The sequence below is a fragment of the Arvicanthis niloticus genome, chromosome 24 (genome assembly GCF_011762505.2).
Source record: "Arvicanthis niloticus isolate mArvNil1 chromosome 24, mArvNil1.pat.X, whole genome shotgun sequence".
NCBI classification, from domain to species: Eukaryota; Metazoa; Chordata; class Mammalia; order Rodentia; family Muridae; genus Arvicanthis; species Arvicanthis niloticus.
Genome location: NC_133432.1, coordinates 39,656,844 through 39,678,771, shown reverse-complemented (window position 1 = coordinate 39,678,771; position 21,928 = coordinate 39,656,844). Strand labels below are relative to the sequence as shown.

Here is a 21,928-nt window from a genome sequence, read left to right as displayed (position 1 = left end):
TTTTATAAAAAGGAAAAAATTTATAAGTACAAAATTTAAAGACACATTTCAACCTGAACTAGAATTTAACATCTTGATATCATGACATTTCTTTTCTACAAAATTGATGATTAGAAAAAAATCTTCTTGTTTTAGAAAACCAATAAATAAAGCAGGGAAATTTGTTCTTTTCTTTTTTAAAAAAATGTTTTTATTCTCTGGATTGTCTAAGTCACTATTATATTTCTTTGAAGAGATGTTAGCCAAGGCAACCTATATTTAAAAGAACAAAACCCCAAAACATTGAATTGGGGGCTTGCTTACAGTTTCAGTGGTTTAGCTCATTCTTCCCATGGTGGGAACATGGTATAGGCATGATGCTGGAGAAGTAGCTGAGAGCAACATGGTGATCCCCAGGCAGCAAGCAGAGGGATAGATACACTGGGCTTGCTTGGGCTTTTGAAACCTCAGAGCCTACCCCTAGGGACACACTTCCTCCAGCAAGGCCACACTTCCTGATCTCTGTAATTCTTTCAAGAAGGTTTCCTTCCTTGGTAGCTTAGTATTCACACATGTGAGCCTATGGGACCATTCTTATTCAAGTCAGCACAGGGAATTTCATACAGGGATGTGATCATCATCTCCTTTCTTCCTCGATGGTCCTCAGTTTTTGGCTAGGTAGTTTACAATGTTCATAGTCTTTATTTATAAAGCCCAGGAGCTAGAAGTCAGCCAAAGGAGGAGTGAGGTCTCAGTCTTTGCACCTTTAGAATACAGTAGAAGCAAATTACATGTGTTAACCTTCAGAGGCAGTCAGAGCACCTGGTATGAATCCTTTAATCTATATCTGAGGAGACATAGGAAACTGCTAAGAATGTGTGGTATATACTTTGGGCTAATTTTATGCATTTAAAGAAAATTTTCAAACTTTATTTTAAAGTTTTTGAGACAGAGCTTTACTCTGTGTATTTCTTGGTGGACCAGGCTGGCCTTGAACTCATGGAGATCTACCTTCCTCTGCTACCATCTCTGAAGTATTAGGGCTAAAGACATGCACCACCATACCTGGATTCATTTTTGAAAGATTTTAAATAGAGAAGAACTTGGTCATTTTCCTGGTATCTTTATTTATTTGGGTTGTAACATGATGAATGGTCTGGTTTGGAAATTAAAAGCCACTGCCAACTTTTGGTTGGATTTTAATTAATGTTGCAAACTTTGTAAATGTACACATTGTTTATCATAGTACAAAGGAAGATGAAAAGCATTAGAAAGACATTTTATATTAAAAATATAAAGTTGTGCAATTCAAAAGTAGAGTTAAGCAATACCCCGAAGGTATAAGAAAGCTACTTTAAATGCTGTAATTTCTTTTATGTTAATGTAAATAAGATGTGATCTCTTGTTACTAAGAAATTTATCTAATGAGGTGATTAAATCATTATCTTAAGGTTCTTAAGAACTGTTAACATATAAGTATGTATGTGTGTATATATGTATGCATTCATTTTTATGAGGAAATTTACATGAATTGGCTCGTGCAGTTACAGAGGCCGACATAGTCCCATGATAGACTTCAAGCTGGAGAATCAGGGAAGCTGATTGATTAACTCTCAGTCCAAAGTCAAAGGCCCGCCCGAGAACATGAATGGTGGTTGCTTATGCAGATCTTTGTACCCAGACCCTGGAGAACCTGGAGTTCTGATGTCCAATGTCAGGAGAGGAAGGGCACCCTATTTCCAGACAGCAAGGAGGAGCTTACCTCTTGTTTGCGTTTGCATGGTGCTTTCCCCCATAGACACTAATATCTTCACTACCACTGTGGATTCAAAGTGTTTTCTGAAAACTTCTTTGACCCCAGAAGTAATATTTTGGAATTTGAGTCGACACCAGAATATCAGTCAGAATATAGTTGTGTATTTCAGTAGAGGAATAAAACATTTGGACGGTAAGGGTATTTACTTATGTTAATCAGTGATGAATCAATATGGATTATCTGTGTCATTGTCTGCAAAGTGAATTCCATGTTTTAGGTGATGGGTTTCCCAAATGGAATATGTTTCTGTGTTGCTTGTTTGACTTAATTTATAATAAGAACATTTTTAATTAAATAATAATCAAAAGTTGAGACAGTTTATCTGTGGCATTTCTTTTAATGACAGATTATCTTCTTAACAGTTTTTTAACCAGGTTCTGATGCTTGGGAAAACATCAATCAGTGATTTGTCTGAGCATGTCTTTGATTTGATCTTGGAACTCTACAACATTGACAGCCATTTGCTGCTTTCTGTTCTGCCCCAGCTTGAGTTTAAATTAAAGGTAACTGTTGTAAAAATATTATGACTGTGTCAACAAATTCAACAAAGAGCATTGCTTGTTGATTTTTAATTCTTAAAATTGGTTAACTGAATCCAACATGAGAAAGAATGTTGTCATTGTTGCCTGTCTTTGGATCTCTATTGCTTGGTGTGATACCTACCAAGGTAAAGGTAGACATCTTGTCAGTAAATTCCACTTAAAAATGATCAGCAGAACCGTGTCATCCTCTACATGTTTTCCAGGACAGTACTTGGGGTGAGGTTAACTTTAGAGATAAGCATTTAGCTTCTGTTTTCAAAGCACAGTTTCTAGCAGTCTCTGTGACTTCTTACTTGGGCATTAAAAATAGCTTAGAACTCTAATTTATACTATGGCATGATTTTCTTTTTTCTAAGTTTCCTTTCAGTAGTGACAAATCTGTTAATTTTTTTTAGTATGTCTCTATTCCTCTGACATTAAATGATCCTATAAATTGAGTTTCATTTAAAGAATTGGGAAGTATAGTTTCTTTCCCAAATCATTATAAGATTAAAGTCAGCTAGTTATAATTACTAGTTTTTGATGAATTCCAGTAAATAATCCAGAAAAGTTACTAGATGATTTTCTTGTATCATTTTCTTATTTCTAAAAAAGCTTTTCTATCACTTTACAAAAACAAAATAAAACAAGTAGTTTATATTGCTAGCATACTAAATAGTGGGTAACTTGTTCTTATTTTAGTAGAGTACTTTTTTTTTTTTTTTTTTATGTATTTCTTCAGTGAGCCCTTTGATTAATTGGCCTTCCTATCTTCTTTCACTTATGGTTAGTAATTTTGGTGAGGCAAGACATTTCTCCTCCTTCCCTCCCCTTCCTCCCTCTCTTCCTCCCTCCCTCTGTCCCTTTTGTTTTTCAAGACAAGATTTCTCTTTGTAGCCCTGGCTGTCCTAGAACTCACTCTGTAGACCAGGCTGGCCTCAAACTCATGGAGATCTGCCGGCCTCTGCTTCCAGAGTGCTAAGACTAGAGGACCGCACGTGCGCGCTCCTACTGCTCTGCTGACAAATCAACATTTCTAATTACTTGTTAATTTGTTTTTCTCTAGTAAATCCTAATTGCATTTTCTTAAACACTATGAGGAATATAAAAATAAGTAAACTATTATCTCTGCTTTCAGCCAACTTAATGTGTAGTATGGGAGGAAGAGGGAAAAACTAAGCTCTCTTAAGAGACTAGTGTTGCTGGATTTTACAATTCTCATAAGCCCTTACAAAAGACAATCCAGAAACTTTAATTGTAAGCCATATGCCTAGATTGGGCAGATCTAGGACTATATGACAGCTCCTCAGCTATAAGGTCCCTTGTTACTTGCTGTTTCTCCTGGCCACAAGGTTCTGGTCCAAGGCAGCTTCTTCCACCTCCCTCTTCTTCCTCTCTTCCCTCTCTACCTGCCATCCCCTATGGAGCTTCCAGTCCCACCCCCTTCCCTGCTCAGTCACAGACTCTAGTCTTTTATTGACCAGTTAACATGGGGAAAGGTTCACTTGGGCTCACATTAACATTAGAATACAAGCAGCATCAGTCCAGCCCACTACAGATTAGATGCAGTAAGAATCAGATGGGATGCAGACAGTATTCAAAGGAAGCCGTAGGAAGAAGCACATAGATCTAAGGAGGAGCTAGGTAGCCTCATGAAGCACACATAGCACATTTAGGAGGTACAAAGAATAAGTCATTAGGCTCTCATCATAATTTTCATTTGTGGCGCAAAGAAACAAGTTGCTTTCTAAGGAGAGTTAGGTTATATTTTGGAGACTCCTGAGGCACAACTTTAAGATTTAAGAAGTATCTGTATAGTGACATTCGTAGCACCTTGAACTTGGTTCTGTTTGATAGGCCTGATTGCTGCACTCTGTGTGGAAGTCTAGCATTTGAATTGGTTGTTCATTTAACTACTGTGTCATTTGGTGGTAAGAAAGTCAATACTAAAAGTGCGCTTTCATCTTCTGGGTGCCTGTCAACAGTGAAGAAAGCAGAAATGTGCTTGCTGCATGCTCACTCAGTGCTTCATCACATCGTTGAGCTTTAGGAATTTGATGTTTTTATATAAACTCCCTCCTTCTGGGGACCAGCTTTTATTTATTTCTACAAGGAACTAAAGTGTGAATACAGAATTCTCTATTTACTGTAGGTCTCACTTCTTTCAGTGTCTGAACTTAAAAAAACCATATCTTTTCAAGAATCTTTAGTAGGTTTTTAAATACACTCTGAGAAGAAATTAACCAGAATTTTAGGAGGGCCTTTTAATATTTGCTGGGAACCTCAAGACATTTTCACATCACAGTACTACATAACTTGAGATGTTTCAAGTATTTATTGTAACATTCCATCTTGTGAAAAGTTTTGTTACACTTTACCATTCTGGATTCAGAAAGGTCCAGGAAATCCTAGAAATAGATCATGTTCTGAGTGTTTACTTTGAAGTTTAAAGAAAATGTGTGTGGTTTCGTTTTTTTGTCTTTTTTTTTTTTTTTTTTTCTAGAGCAATGATAATGAAGAACGCCTCCAGGTTGTTAAACTACTGGCAAAAATGTTTGGGGCAAAGGATTCAGAATTGGCTTCTCAAAACAAACCACTCTGGCAGTGCTACTTGGGCAGGTACATTTTGGTTTTTCTGTTTGTAAGAAATGTGTGTTTATATCTGTTTCTAGTTTTTAAAATGTGGTCCTATTTTTTTAAAAATGTGTTACACATTTAAGCTATGTTATCAAAAATCCTAAGAATGAAGGGTTTTTAGGCTGGGGATATAACTGCCTTGGTAGAGTGCTTACTTAGTGTGCCGAGGGTCCCAGAGCCACAGAAACCAAGTGTACTGAGGCAGGAGGATCAGAAGTTTAAGGTTTTGGCAACAGTTTAGACTACATGAAACCCTGATTTAAAAATAAATAAATAAATTTAAAAGATTTTTTGTTTTGTAGTTTTAAATGTTGATAATGAATAGCTATATTTAAATTTTTTGCTTATCTTTTCATTTCATTTTGTCTTTGGTGAATTTTGAAAAGTGATGCATTTTAAAGGCTTGTCACATCTATAAGATAATAATCAAAGCAAAAATTATAACTGAAAGTACAACTTGAATCGATACATAGTTTCTCCTCCTAAAGCTATTATCTAATTGGATTATTTGGAGGCATTGGATGGGGAAGGATACTAATGAAATTAACAACAGATGACAGCTGAACGTGGGGTGCTCATCTTTAATTCAAGCACTCCTGAGCAGAGGCAGGCAAATCTCTTTCTACAGGAGTCTGGTGGACCATGCCATAGCTGTCCCCTCCCTTCCCTCCTCTCCAGAGACTTTGCTGATTCTCCTGCCTGGGTTATAAGTATGTAGCATCAAATACAGCCTTTGTATTTCTTAGAGGAGGATAGTTTTAGTTCTTTGTGTGCTTATAGTGGCCCATGAAGCTCCTGAAATACTTATATTTTTTGCTTGTCCATGGGAAAGGTTCATTACTTTTACTAAAAAGCTCTTTGACCTTATCCTAAATACTAAAGCACTGTAGATATCCCAGCTGAAACTACTTTGACCCTGATGAGGGACTATTTTTTTTCCTTTTTTTTTTTAAATTTTTTTTCTTTATTGGATATTTTATTTAATTTCAGATGCCATCCCGTTTCCCCATTTCCCCTCCCTAGAAAACCCCTATCCCATTCCTGCTTCTCCTTTTTGCTTTTATACTATTTTTTTAATGTTAATCAAAGGCTTTGTAAGTTTGGTAATGCTCAATAACAAGATGCCCATACAATTAGAAATGTAACCCAATACCCAACCTAGATATATCAACTATGACTGGCGGAGACACCTGAACATCCACCTCCATGTTCCCCCTCCCTCTTGTCACCTAGCTCCTCCTCTCCTCCTCCTCTTCCTCTCCTTACTACTCCCACCTTAGCTCCCCCTACATATCACCCTTCCTGTTAAAATAAAACTTTTCTCTTAAAATACAATTAGAGCATAACTATACCAATTTGTGTCAGTAAGGTGCAAGATAGACCTAATACCCAGTCCATCATTTTGTTGACTAAGCAGAACCTCTGTCATCTCTCCTAACTAAAAGACTTAGTTCTGAACTGGCTTTTTTTTCTTGGCTTTAGAATGAATGTCAACTGAAAACCATCCTCTCAAATCTTTTCTCTCAAAGTAAATAGCCAGGATTGGCTATGAGACTATAAGTTTTCAACCCCGTCAGAAATCCAGAATGACTGAGTTAACTGAAATTATGGGAAGCGCAAAGCATAGCTTCTAAAACTTAAGTCAAATTATAGAGACCGCTGAACACCTGGACAGTCCCTACAAAACGTTGGAGTATCCGATCTTCAGCCTTCTGGCCCAGGATCATCTGACAGACCTAGTGATGCAGAATTATTAAAGGCTAATTACTGTCTTGGCAGATATAATCAGTCGACTATTCTTTCTTTGTTTTGTGCACTTGGTGTTTTGATTATTATGTGACTGGAGGTATTTCTTTTCTGGTCTAGTCTATTTGGTGTTCTATAGGCTTCTTGTATGTTTATGGGCATCTCGTTCTTTAGATTAGGGAAGTTTTCTTCTATAATTTTGTTGAAGATATTTATTGGCCCTTTAAGTTGGGAATCTTTACTCTCATATATACCTATTATCCTTAGGTTTGGTCTCCTCATTGTGTCCTGGATTTCCTGGATGTTTTGGGTTAAGAACTTTTTGCATTTTGTGTTTTCTTTGACAGTTGTGTCAATATTTTCTATGGTATCTTCTGCACATGAGATTCTCTCTTCTATCTCTTGTATTCTGCTGGTGATGCTTGTGTCTATGACTCCTGATTTCTATCCTAGGTTTTCTATCTCCAGGGTAGTCTCCCTTTGTGATTTCTTTATTGTTTCTACTTCCATTTTTATGTCCTGGATGGTTTTGTTCAATTCCTTCACCTGTTTGGTTGTGTTCTCTTGTAATTCTTTAAGAGATTTTTGTGTTTCCACTTTAAGGGATTCTACCTGTTTACCTGTGTTCTCCTCAAATTCTTTGAGAGTGTTATTTATGTCCTTCTTAAAGTCCTCTATCATCATCATTAAAAGTGATTTTAAATCTGAATCTTGCTTTCCTAGTAATATGGGGAATTCAGGACTTTCTTGTGTGGGAGAACTAGGTTGTAATGATGCCAAGTACCCTGGGTTGCTGACGCTTATGTTCTTGTGCTTGCCTTTTGCCATCTGTATCTCCTTAGTGCTACCTGCCTTGTCTCTGACTGGAGCCTGTCTTTCCTATTATCTTGGTTGTATCAGAACTGTGTGGGGTGGGTGTTAGTACTGGGGTAAGAGCTAGGGCCCAAAATCTGCTCAGTGCTCCGGGCCAGGAGTGACTTCCTGGGTCTTTGTGGGTCCCAGTATGAGGGATTATTTTATTCCTTCAAATTATGCTCAGAACAAAAAGCAGTCAAGTCGTTAACAAAGAAATAAGATTTAAGACTTGGGTTTCATTTTGTGTTTCAATATTTGCATTGCTATTATTCCTCTCACCCCTTTTGATGAAATTGTGTAATTTTTTTTTTCTTTTCTTTTGGAGAACAGGGTCTCACTATGTAGACCAGGCTAGTCTCAAAATTAGAGATCAGTTTGCCTCTACCTGGGGAGTGCTGACTTTAGAGATGAATAATACCATGCCCAGATAGTCTAATTTTTCTAATTTTGTGTGTGTGTATGGGGGGGGGTGGTATATGCCTTTTTATTTATTTGTTGAGTTTTAAATTTCCAATCAGAATTTGTAGCTTTGATTTTAGTCAGTGCAAACATTTTGTTTTTGGTTTCTAGATTTTTTTTTTTAAGACAATAAGATAAAATATTTAAGCAGTTTAAGCTAATATAATTCAGTTTCAAGTTCATTTTACTTCGTTAAAGAATTGTATGTGGGAGTGCATCTTGAAGATGGCATTGAATTACTAGCAGGTAGAATCAGAAATGGATGCTCTGTGTGTGTGTATGTTGTGTGTTGTGTATGTGTTGTGTGTGTTGTGTGTCTGTGTACACTGAAATAGTTGTGTAGGTACTTGCTATACTTTCAAATTAGGAATTAGATTAGCCAAGCAATCCAATTAAAATACTTGCTCAGAAAATCTATTGTAAGCATATGTCACCTTTCTATTCCACTATAGCTCCTACTTTTAATTTAATAACATAAAACCTCTCACAGTATTAAAAATCACTTAATTTACGCTGGGAATGGAGGTCCATGGTAGAACTGTAACCTAGCATGTATAAGGACCAGGTCTTGATTCTCACCACTACAATAGGAAAAACCAGAGTCCTCTAAATTTGTTGTGGTGATGCACATCTTTAATCCCTGTGGTAGGGAGCCTGGCAGATCTCTTTGATAGCAGCCTGGTCTACATAGTGAGTTCCAGCTCAGCCAAGTCTACATAGTGAGAGACCCTGTCTCAGACAACTGAAATCACAAAAGCAAAATCCCTCACCAAACATGGGGAGCTAAAAATATTTTAACAGATGCATTTTTAAAATAATGATCATAAGTTATATGCTTATTTGAGAAATGATGAATGTTGCAATCTTAGAGACCTGGATTCCAAACAATCCTTACAGGGGCCTTAAGAGAGTGTTGTACTTCATGGAGCAAATATTTTTTTCATAATAAGAGCATCTTTTTTTTTTTTGGCTTTTCGAGACAGGGTTTCTCTGTATAGCCCTGGCTGTCCTGGAACTCACTCTGTAGACCAGGCTGGCCTCGAACTCAGAAATCCACCTGCCTCTGCCTCCCAAGTGCTGGGATTAAAGGCGTGCGCCACCACCGCCCGGCGATAAGAGCATCTTAAGTAATGTGCTACTGCTAATTTTGAAGACATGTGTTTCTTTAAAAACACTTTGAGGGGTGCTGTGGTTAATGAGGATCGAACCAGGGTGTTGTGCATGCGTGGCAGTTGTGTTGCTTCTGAGCTTCATCTTTATGCTTTCCTGGATTCCAGGGATTGAATTTAGGCCATCAGATTTTCAGGTGTTTTTACCTGCTGATCTATCTAGCCAGACTAGCTGTTGTTTCTTTTGGTGTTAAGTAATATAAATACTTGAATCTTTTGATTTTACAGAAGACCCAGACTTAATGACTGGAAACCCTTTACGTTAATGTTACTGACACCTAAGCAAAATCTAAAAGTCACTAATATGCATTCTTTGAGCTGCTGTGTATAGATTTTGAACGTTAATAATTAAGGGACAGTTAGATGTTATGTGCATGCTAATGAAGGAATACAGTGTTATCAGATAATCTTGCTAAGAATTTGAATCCCAGTGCCCAAAGCTGTCATGTATCAAACTCTGACTACCAATTTCTCAAGTGTAGGAGTAAAAGGTACCTGCTAATTGACATCAAAATAAAAAGATGAGAAATACCTAAGATGCAGGAAAGCACTGTGTGACTGTATACTCATATGTAGGCTTAGCTTTTATATAGATAAATAAATTGAGGATAGAGTATAAAGATGGCCTTGTTTTTAGTTGGAAATGAGATAATTATGATGGTTAAGTGGATAAGGACAATTTTTGGATACAATTTAGAATCATAGGATATAAACTAATGTAGTAAAAGGTTTGCCATATGTTTATGTTCTAGAATTAACAAAAAACATTTCAAGGAAATTTCTTTTCAGAGATGATGTGAAATTTAAATGTTTCTCTAAAATATAAACATGTGCATATATATGTGTGTGTGTGTATATATATTTGTAAAATATATAACACAGACATGCTTACATACTTACTGAACAAACATATTTGAAATACAGTATTTATGAGAAAACATTTGTGTTGCATGCAGCTTTTGCTACCCTGTCTAAACTGCAGGAATGGGTCGCACGCACTACCACCCACCACCTAGCTTCCCTTGAATCCGTGGATAAAAGACACACACTAGGTTGCTCATTTTCAACTTGCCTTCTGACACAATTGCTGGGTGCTGCTGTCTCCCACCTGGAAAAGCATGCCCTTATCAGTATTCTCATTACCACACCTTTCCACTTGCCCTAAACTTTAGCTGCTCAGTTATATCTAGTCCCTGCTAAACATTTCTAACTTCCCACTGCCAAGGCCGCTGCTTCTCCTAAGATCTCACGTGGCTGCTTAGTTTGTCTCTCTCTGAAGCCTGGTTAACTATGTCTCTCCTCTCCTTGCTGCGCTCAGCCTACCACCCAGGACCTGGAAGTCCTGCCTAGTCCTTCTGCCCAGCAATTGGCCCATAGCTTCTTTACTAATAGATGAAGAACCAATTGGAAACAAGATCTTAGCATCAGAACTGACCCTACACATTTGTCATTATTAGTCCAATGGAAAACACAGACTCCTCAGAATTTCACAGTCCAAAGAGAACCTAAATAAAGGTGATCCTAGTTTCTGTGGTAATATGTCCCACAATTATTAAAATGGTCTTGTCCCACTATGAATTTTCTTTCATGCATCTGTGTATCTGCGTGCATGTGAGTATACCCGTGGGTTTGTTCTTGTGCTCACGGAGGCCAGATGTTTACTAGGGTGTCATCTTACAGAGGCTAACATCTCTCCTCAGCAGTACTGAGCTTGGGGGTTGGACTGGGCTGGCTGGACAGGTGCTTCCATTTGACACGGGTCATTAGTATGTGCCACCGCACTCAGTCCTTTGCCAGGCCTTTACTAATCCCATCATCTTCCCAGGCCCCACTTGGATTTTTTCATATATGTATGTTTCTCAGACATTTCTTATACATATTTATTAATAAGAGAAGTAAGTACAAATGGAGTATAGATTAAATTAATCTATTTTGGTTGTTTTAAAGAGGACTCTTTTTTTATATTTTTATTAGGTTTAATGATATCCATGTACCAATACGCCTGGAATGTGTGAAATTTGCCAGCCACTGCCTCATGAACCATCCTGATTTAGCAAAGGATTTAACAGGTAATAGCACATATTTCTGTATGCTCTTGAGTGGGGGAAACACTTTCTTTTGGGCATTTCTGATAGCTGTCCTTACTCATTATTATGGAACTTACTTTTGAAACTAGGATTTTTAATGTGTAGTTCCTGTGCATACTGGAAACAGTGTTTTACAAGTAATGTCACGAACTAAGGTAGTTCTTTTAGGCACTACTGTGCACATTTTCACATATTTGAGTTGGAATGGGTCTTGATTTTGAAGATTAGCACTAATGCTCTGACACTTTATGAACTTAATGAAAGTCATTTAACTGTAAACAAAGTTAACCATAATTAATGGAGAACTTAAAATCTGTCATAAGCTTTTCACTTCCAATTTTTGAAGTAATGAGAATATCATATACCTGTTTATTTTTTAAATTATGAAATAGTTCATAAAATGAAGGTTAATATAACAGCCATGTATATTTTCTGCACAAATGTTAGCATTTGCTGTCTTATGAAATTAAAAAGCAAAGAAAAGGTAATTACAGTCAGACCCCTCACAGGCTGTTTTCTTTAGTGGTTCCACAGAACACAGTTATCAGTGGTCTGCATAGTTTTCATGATTTTTATAGCCATTTCATATTTGTCTTCCTGTGTAGCCGATTGTCATTTTGTCCAGTGTAAAGCATATCATTGGAATTGTGTGGACTTTGATTGGTTTGAACTTCAGTCTTTATTATGCGTTTTTTCTTTGCAGTGCCCATTTCTTTCCCTTGTGTCCTGTAGATTTTCTTTGTTCTCATTTTTTTTCTTGCCAGCCTATTTTTTTGCATTTGAAGTTATTTATCTAGCTTCCCTTTCTGTGTCTGTCTGTCTCTCTCTTTCATATGTCTGTGTTTGTTGTGTTGTGTCTGTGTCTATTTTTTTCTCACTTCTTGCTCTCCCATCCTCCTCCCTCCTTCTGGATATTCTTCTATTATTAGTAGTATATTCATAATACAGTATTTTATGTTATATTCATAATATAATTTATACTATTTATTATACATTATACAATGTAATCTATATGAATATAATATTTGTAGTATAATATGTTATTATAATATTATCAATGCAGTATTTTCTCAATCTAGTTTTACCTCTTTAAAAACATTAGCAATAACTTTTTTCATCTTTTATTTGAAACTTTTATATTTTTTGTTATTAGATTGTTTCTTCAGAAATTTTAGTTATTCAAAGCCACGTGCTCATAATGTGTGGGTGCATGTGTACGCATGTGCAGTAAACAAAAAGCCATTTGAAAAATGCTAACTGTAAAGAATTGGTTTATAGCTTCTGTGATTCGCTTCACTGTGATGAGTTGTTTTCTAGATGGTTCTTTTGTTTTAAATTCTCTTTACATCCTGCTCACTCCCCCTCCCCCTCCCAATCCTTCCCCTCACACCTCATCCCCTCTCCTGAGAGGGTGTCTCCAAGGGGCTAGGCTCTTCCTCTCTTATTGAGGCCAGACAAGGCAATCCAGGTAGAACATATCCCATGGACAGGCAATAGCTTTGGGGATAGTGCCCCACCCCCAACCTCCAGTTGTTCCGGACCCACATGAAGACCAAGCTGCACATCTGCTGCATATGAACAGGGAGGCCTAGGTCCGGCCCATTATGTTCTTTGGTTGATGGTTGATTCCCTTGGTCTCCCTGAGGAATTCCCATCCCCTAGGAGGCTCTTACTTAAGATTCCTCTGCTTCAGCTAGTTGGGTCACAGAAAACAGGGTCTCTTCAGTCAGGGTCTTAGTTTTACTCCTTCAGCAACCATATTCAGGGCTTCTATAAATATATGATAGAAATGGTAATACTTCATTATTTCCCAGTAATACCAGATGAGTTGGTTATTTTAGTCTTTTGTAAGGAAAATGATCCTGACATGCTTAACAATGACACACCTTTTCATGGGTATGATTAGCCTAATGTGTTAGAAACAACTTCTCTCCCTGGGCGTGCAGACTTCACTTTTCAGTTGCACATGACATTTAGATTGTGAAGGAAGGGCCAGCCCCACTCCTGGCTTCTTTCCTTCCCTTGCTCTTAATTTTCTTGAAATATTAAACATTCTACTTAGGGTTAGCTTTTGCTCTGTTGATTTGCAAAGGTCTTTCCAATTTTTTAAAGCAATATGATGATTCTTATTAAAGTTTCCATTTTAATCAGAAGATCTTACCTTTCAGAGTATCTTAAAGTAAGGTCACACGACCCCGAGGAAGCTATTAGACATGATGTTATTGTGTCTATAGTAACAGCTGCTAAAAAGGATATTCTTCTTGTCAACGATCACTTACTCAATTTTGTGAGAGAGCGAACATTGGACAAACGGGTGAGTAGGAGTTGATAATTCCCAGCAGGTTTTGTCTTTGTGTGTTTTATTATTTTTGAGACAGAGTCTCTCTGTGTAGCCAGCCCCTGGATCTCTTGGAATTCTCTCTCTAGTCTAGGAGAAGCAGGTGGATCTCTGTAGTGATAATTTTGGACTTTTGGTTTCTTTAAAAACAGAAAAATGGACGGGCAGTGGTGGCACATGCCTTTAATCCCAGCACTTGAGAGGCAGAGGCAGGTGGATTTTTGAGGCCAGCCTGGTCTACAGAGTGAGTTCCAGGACAGCCAGGGCTACACAGAGAAACCCTGTCTCGAAAAAAAAAAAAAAACAACAAAAAAAACTTTTCTTTCCTAAACAATGAAATTAAAAGTTGCAAACCTCTGCTCTTCGGTGCAGGCAGATAAAGCCTGATAAAGCAGGTTGTGTGACTGAGGGGCTGGACGATGGTGCTCAGCACCTTCGTCCTCAGTGAGGACCCTGGGCTGTGGCTGGTTCTGCCCACAGTTAGAATAGCTCAGCCTCCCTCAGTTAAACCTGCCTGCAAACATTCTTCACAGATACACCAGTCCTTGGCGGTTCTAAATCTAGTCTGATTGACCTTAAAGATTAACCATCCCACTACTATATTGATTTACATAATGGGAACTTTTGTTTGTGTTTGTTTTTGTCTTTTCCAGGCAGGTTTTCTCTGTGTAGCCCTAGCTGTTCTACAACTCATTATGTAGGCCAGTCTGGCCTCAAACTCAAGCGATCTATCTGCCTGTGCCCCCCAAGTGCTGGGAGTGAAGGTGTGTCCCACCACCACTGGTAGTAGCATTTTTTAAAATTAACTTTTATATGTTTCTGTTTTAAGTGGAGAGTACGTAAAGAAGCCATGATGGGACTTGCCCAGATTTATAAGAAATACTCTTTACAGTCAGCAGCTGGTAAAGATGCTGCCAAACAGATATCCTGGGTCAAGGACAAGCTGCTGCATATATATTATCAGAACAGCATCGACGACCGGTAAGTCAGGACCACATGCTCCCATGCTCTCCCAGCGATTTGGTGAGGTTTGGGTGTTATATACGTTCTTTGTATTGACTTTATGGCTTTAAGTACCCTCTTGTTTTTAGTCTAGGGTAAATGGGATACATAGCTTTCTTGCCAATAAAGCTACAGATAAAACATACATAGCTAACTTTTGGATAAATAGAGTTTTCTCATTTGTTTTCACGTGCTTAACTTTTTACAGGGTAATAGCTAAAGGTAGGAATGTAGCTGTTGTAATTTCAAATTTTGTTTTATAGAAAAACACATGAAAAGGATGTTCATATTGAAAATGAATCTTTTGGAAATTTTAGGTTAAAAAATTCTTTCTTACTCAAGACTAAAACATTTATAAATTTCTAAGAAACATGTTATCTCCCTAAAAGTAGATGACTCATATGGATAAAAGCCAGTTGGCCCCCAGTAGACCCCTAAGTTCCATTTGGAATCTGAGTTGACAAATTGTTAGTGTATCCCAAAGTGTATGCCTATAGCAAGCCACTGGGAAAAGAAGCCATAGACCAGTAGTTCTCAACTTTCTTTCTTTGTTTTTTTTTTTTTTTTTGTTTTTTGAGACAGGGTTTCTCTGTATAGCCTTGGCTGTCCTGGAACTCACTCTGTAGACCAGGCTGGCCTTGAACTCAGAAATCCGCCTGCCTCTGCCTCCCAAGTGCTGGGATTAAAGGAGTGCACCACCACCGCCCGGCTAGTTCTCAACTTTCTTAATGCAGTTCCTTATGTTGTGGTGACCCCAACCATAGAACACCCATTATTTTGTTGTTACTTCATAACTGTAATTTTGCTACTATTATGCAAGAATATGCAAGATATCCAATATGGTTGTTTGACCCTCAAAGGGATCTTGACCCAAAGGTTGAGAATCACTTCCATAGACTGTTAAAATGTTATGATATATCTTAGGAACTGTGGTTTTGTTATTTATTTAATCACAGTTGTTAGATTTGAGTGTGTGGCACCAGTGCACGGATTTCTGTTCTGATTTGATAAGACACTTTTGTGTCCTGTTCCTGGATGTCTGGATGTGCAGGGAATGAGAACTGTTCTGGGTATTGTACAGGAGCCTGGAGCCAGCTGAAGTAGCTCCTGGCCTTTTTCCTCTGTGCTTTTAGTTTAGTCATGTCTTGTTTCACAATGGTCTGGTTTCATAGTGATGAGAAGTCAAAGGGATCCTAAAAAGTCCTTGGTAGCTTTAACTTGATAATATTTGTATCTTTAGAAAGGGACCTGCTGTAGTGCTTTCAGCTTTATTGTACAGATATGGAAATTTAGTATATGATGCACAATTCCCAAGGTCATTTTACTGTTAGCTGTGTGTAGGATTGTTGCAGACATATAGATCTAAGGCCTTCCTTAGGATCCTCTTAGATAGAAGAAGTCTCTTCTCCACTCTGGGAAGAAGGGGCTTACTTCATTTGTAATTTTTATCATTTTAAATACAAAGTTGGTGTACTTAAAGAGTCTTTTCTTTTATAGGTTACTTGTTGAGCGGATCTTTGCTCAGTACATGGTTCCTCACAATCTGGAAACTACGGAGCGGATGAAGTGCTTGTATTACTTGTACGCCACACTGGATTTGAACGCTGTGAAGTACGTCTGCATGCTGTGCTGCTCTTTCTCTTGCAGTGGATGGGAGGGGGGCTCAGTGGTCATGGAGACTACGTTAATGTAAGCATTGTTCAAAGGTCCAAGACCCAAGAAACTACTGGGCTGTTTCTTCTTTTTAGAAAGTTTGTCGCCAACCTGTGATGTAAGCAGATATAACAGCAGTTAAAGCTGGCTAGAGCTGTTTGGCATGAAATCATTAAGGACTTGATTTCTCTCTCTCTTTAGATTTTCATGTTGATGGCATTTCAAGAAAGGTGATATACCTACTTTCCCCACCCCCAGGTGTTAAAAAGGTCCACATTATGAAAATACTATCTTCCTACTCTTAACACGGTACTAATCTAAATTATTCTGTAGTGCAGTAGAGTAAAAATTTCTTTGCTGTTTGTTCTCAATTTAGTGTTGTAGGTTAGCGTTAGGGTTTGTCTCGCACATATATTTTTATTCCCATGTTTCATTGAAAACGTACGTTTAGTTGTCTGGGGAGGGAATTGGCATTTTTATATAGTAGATATATGCTAATCTGACTGAATCAGTTTAAGGTGTGAAGATTTCTTAAAGGTTTAGAAATTTAGACTCATGGCATTCCAGCAAACATAATTAGATCTGTTGAGGAGTAAGTCTCTGAAATTGGAAGTCTAAGGACACTTGAACATTTGAGTGGCCTTTCATCCTTATTTCCATAGTTCTATGTACTACAGTTACTTTATCTGGAGATGTAGTTGTTGATACATGCTCTGGAATCTGGACCTCTGTCTCTGCTTTTACTATGCAACTGAAAAGTAGCAGCAAACGTTATATTTATGCAAGATAAGCAGACTGATACAGAGCTTAATTTGATAGTCAAATAGTAAGAGAGCCAGGATTTGAGTCAGTGCTACTTGGTTACAGCATTTAATCTTTTAACTACACGTAGCAATACCTACTACTACTGTTTACTATGTTGGGAGTCTTTTCAGAAATTGGATGCATTCTCAAATTTCTTGTTTAGTTGAGGTTAGTTGTTCACCCTTGTTCCAGTGGTACAATTGGTGGCCCATTAAACTGGATAAAGTATGATTGATATGCGTCACGTTATTTGGAAATCTCAGTAAAATCTGGCTTTGACCGAATACCACTTAAGAGTAAGTTAATAAACATATTTTTAAATATGAATCCAGAAATCCCTTGTGGAAGAATTTAGGAATATGAGTCTGTATACTTGCTTTTATTTTATGAGAAAGGCAGGTATAGAAGGAAGGAATCATGTTCAAGAAACAACAAAAGGTTCAAAGATTTCTGTAAGTCTAACTAGCTGAGGCTTTGGGACTATGGCTTTAGAAGGAAGTAGGAAGCATGTAGGCTGGTACTTAAGCAGCACACTCACCGTGTCATGTGTTGTCTTGCAAGTGCCCTGGAACCCTCCCTTGCACAGCAGGATGGTCTTCAGAAACTTTCTTCACTGCCCACTGTTGTTGGGATTGGTTGATGCCGTGCCTTTGTGGGAAGGAAATTAGTGTTACTATATAACATATAAGAGAATAGGTAATAAACATTAAAGTATATAAATGTCTCTTAATCATATGTGCACCAGGGAAAAATGTTGACTGATACATTTGTCAGGTATAAATATAAAAAGAAGTTTAAATTCATCCCTACAAAAGAAAGTCAGAAGATATAGCTTCTAAATTCAAGGAGTGAAAGACAATTGGTGGGATGTTTAATGCCAGAAATAGAAAGGAAAAGAAGATAACTCTATATTAAAAGAAGAAATTACAAATAGCAGCCATAATGCTAAACAGAAACTACTTTTCCCTTAAAATTCAGTTTACTTGATAGAATTTAAAAGTAAGCACTTGCCAGGTTGTGGTTGCACTCACCTTTAATCCCAGACGTTCGGAGGTACAGGCAGGCAGGATCTCTTGAGTTTGAGGTCAGCCTGGTCTATAAAGGGAGTCCATGACAGTTACACAGACTAACCTTGTCTCAAAACAAAACAAAACAAGATTAGAAAAAAGGAAGGACTCATTTTTAAGAGATGTGCTATGAAATAATACCATTGAAAATAAACTCCAATTTGGATTAGTAAATAGGGTTTTGGTTTTATGAAAAGTGGTTCATGGATGATATTTAACTGTTTCAAAGTAACATATTTAAGGTAGGTGTCATTTTAAAGTGATTATTGCCACTGACTGTGAAATTAGCTGATTGTCTGTATTAGCTAGTTTTTGGAACTTAATTTATACATATCTGTTTTCCCCAAAGTCTTTACATTTTCTTGTGTGTGATAATAACAAAACCTACATACATGTGAGTGATAAAACCTGGTGATAGTTAACATCCTATGAGTGTATTGCCCAGCTCCTTTACCCTTCTGTTTTCCTTGCAAAGATACACTGCAGTCTGTTTTTCTTATCTATTACAAACAGCTTTAAAGTATCATATATATATTTATATGTGTATGTTTCCTGTAATTTATTTTTGCACATTACACAAATAGGATTATCTTGTGTGTGTGTGTGTGTGTGTGTGTGTGTGGAGAGAGAGAGAGAGAGAGAGAGAGAGAGAGAGAGAGAGAGAGAGAGAGAGAGAGAGAGTGTCTTCACTGACAGTTTTATTCTTGTTTTGAGGCAGGGTCTTCCGTTGTATCTTTGGCAGGCCTGGAATTCCTAGAGCTCTTCCTGCCTGGTTCTTCTGAGTGCCTGCATTCATTTTCACCCTTAGTGCCTTCTGTTGTCCCCCTTCCACTCATTGAACTTCCCATCAAGACAATAAATATGGGCAAATTCATTTGCTATTTAATATTTCGATTAAAATTCTTAAGAGAATTTTCTTAAATACATTGTAATAGAAATTCTTGGTCAATGAGGGCCATTTTTTTTTTTTAATTTCAGCTATGGTCATAGTTTATAATGGTTTTAGATTTTGGGGGGATTTTATATTTGGGGGATTTTATATTTAAGTGATAAATATACTAGATTACACAATTTTGTTTTAACTCAAGACAATTTTTAACACATGAATCTTTCAGAAGTTATAATTTTTCTAGGAGACAGAGTCTGTTTGACTTTGAAGTTCAGAAATAATTTTACAGAGTGTTTTCCTGAAAGTTTTTGTTTTATTTATGCAACATATACTTTGTTTTAGATTTTCATAGTTCTCTGGCAAGTGACCATTTTGTTTTTAGTTAGTCTGTGAATTTACATTCATTACTAATGCTCTGAGACTCTGAAACTTTTACACTTGAAAATAGTAGAATTTCACTCTTTAAAAATGCCCAATGCTGGAAAATGTCCTAATACTCTTACTGTTAGCAAGTTCCCAAGTTTAAACCTAGATTGTTTCAGTTTTTTAAATAATTCTAGTGGCATTTCGAAACCTAGATAAAGAGGAGAATTAAATTATTGAACAGTTGTCTTTCTGTCCACGGAAAAGCTTGTTTTATACATGTCTGCATTTTGTCACTGTTTCTTGTCAGTATCTCACATGTATGTGGTGTCGGAGGTTGAACTGAAAATAAACTGTGGGCTTTAGAGGTGGCTCAGTCAGTAAAGTGCATACAGTTATGCCTGCACACTTTGCAGTTCTGAGGTTCTGAGTTTAGGTTTCCAGAGCCCATGTACAAAGCCTAGTGCACAGCAAAGGTGTGGGTGAGAGGTGTGAACATCCCTGGAGCTTGCTGGTGAGCTACCCGAGTTTACTTTAGGCCAGTGAGAGACCCAGTCTCAAACAAAAGAAGGAAGGTGTCTGAGGAGTGACCCTTGATGTTTTCTTCTGACCTCCATGTACATGGATACCCTACACATATGAATGCATACACATATTCCTGTACATACATGTACACAAAGTGAATGGATGAAAAATACTTTGAATAAAATTTCCATAGAAATATGTGGTGCTGAAGTTCTGTAACAATGTAGTTACTAGGAAGACATGTTCCCAACAGTAGATAATTTCAATTTAAAGTTGACACATAGTGGGATAAATATTTTACAGTCATACTCATTTTCTTACGCTTCTCTTAGATTTCATCTTTCACATTTCATCCTTTATTTCCCAGGTTCATAGTCTGTCGTCAGTCCTCCTGTTTAACTTACAAATATGCTTCATTTTCTCTTTTTATCCAAAACCAAATGCAGCATCATTAGGCAAATCCCTGACTAAAGGCTTTGCTCCTGCTGTTGGTCCATTTGAGTCTTTGCTTCTGGGATGCCCTTTATTTAATCTGTGGATTTTACTTCATTTCTCCTGTTTTGTCTTTCACCTCCCACCCCGTTTTATTACAATTAGATACTTGGAATATCCTGAAAGGACTTTTAGCCTGTTTTGTATGTTTTTGTGTTTTTCAGAGCATTGAATGAAATGTGGAAATGTCAAAATCTACTCCGACATCAAGTAAAGGATTTGCTTGATTTAATTAAACAGCCAAAGGTAAGTTAAAATTTAAAGATTTTAGATAGCTTGTATTATAATTATTACCAGTTATAGCTTAATATCCTATAACTTTACTTAGAATTAATATTGTAGTAATTTTATGGTATTATGTGGTGGTATTCTGTGTGTCTATAACCTTGAAAACAATGTCAGGTGTTTTTCTCAGTACTGTCTAGGTTTTTGGTTGTTTTGTTTTGTTTTGAGACAGTATCTCTGAACTGGAAATTGCCAGCACTAGACCTAACATTGCATGTCACCACGTCTACATTGTTATGTGAGTTCTAGGAATTAAATTCAGGTTCTGGTACTTGCACAACAAGCAATTTGCTAACTGAATTATCTTATCTGAAATTGTGGTATTCATCCAGTAAATACTTATTTGGGGGCATTTAGAATGATTTCAAGTACCTTCCCTTTCTGAAAATGATGCTTTGAAATATATTTATCTAAAAAAAATGTAGCTGGTTATTTTAAATTACATTCAGAGAAAACAAGTTAGTTATTTTATTTTTTATTGTATTACTGGCTCAGAGTCCTTGCCTTTGCCACCCTTCCAGCACACTCCTCTCCTGTTTGCAGGATGAAGGCAGATAGCACAGCGTTGGTTCATCCAGGAGGAAAAATGTCTGAGTTGCCTGCAGACTATCTGTTATTTAGCAGAGATTGTCTTAGTGATTTATTGTGACTCTTACCTTTTTTTTTTTTAATCTTTGTGATGTGAAGATTTTAAAACCTAAGCCATTTTGTGCCACTTGTTTGTATAGTTCAAGTTTATATTTGAAAATTTTTTTGTTTTGTTTTAAATAGGCTAATTGTAATCTTTTTTGTCTTGTTTTATTGGGTTTTGTTTATTTGTTTTTCAAGACAAGGTTTTTTTGTGTAACTAGGACGGTCCTAGAACTCACTTTGTCTACCAGGCTGGCCTTGAACTTGGCATTCTACCTGCCTCTGTCTCCTGAGTCCTGGGATCAAGGGTGTGTGCCACCCCTCCCCACCCCCACTCCCACCCTACCTCCTTGGCCCTTTTTATATTTATAACAGGATCTTTCTACTTAGCCCTTGCTGGCCTGAAACTCAACAAGTAGATTGGGCTAGCTTAGAATTTACAGATATCTTCCTGGTTCAGCTTCCTGAGTGCTGGGATTAAAGGCATACATAACCATGCCTAGTGCCTTTTAACTATGGTCAGTGAGTATCTCAAACCTGTTGGGATCTGTTTTCCTCAATAATAGACACCTAAACATTACTTTAGTGGCTTTTGTTGTCAGTAGGCATGG

At 37.3% G+C, this 21,928-nt stretch overlaps 1 protein-coding gene across 1 annotated transcript in view; it reads left to right on the top strand.

Annotated features, from left to right (window-relative positions):
• The window catches only part of Pds5b (PDS5 cohesin associated factor B), a 135,477-nt gene that overhangs the window by 57,682 nt on the left and 55,867 nt on the right, over positions 1-21,928 (top strand). Inside the window, 7 exon segments of the mRNA XM_076923832.1 lie at positions 2,158-2,298; positions 4,820-4,935; positions 11,157-11,251; positions 13,438-13,583; positions 14,437-14,588; positions 16,107-16,220; positions 20,567-20,648. Coding sequence (XP_076779947.1) covers positions 2,158-2,298; positions 4,820-4,935; positions 11,157-11,251; positions 13,438-13,583; positions 14,437-14,588; positions 16,107-16,220; positions 20,567-20,648 — 846 coding nt within the window.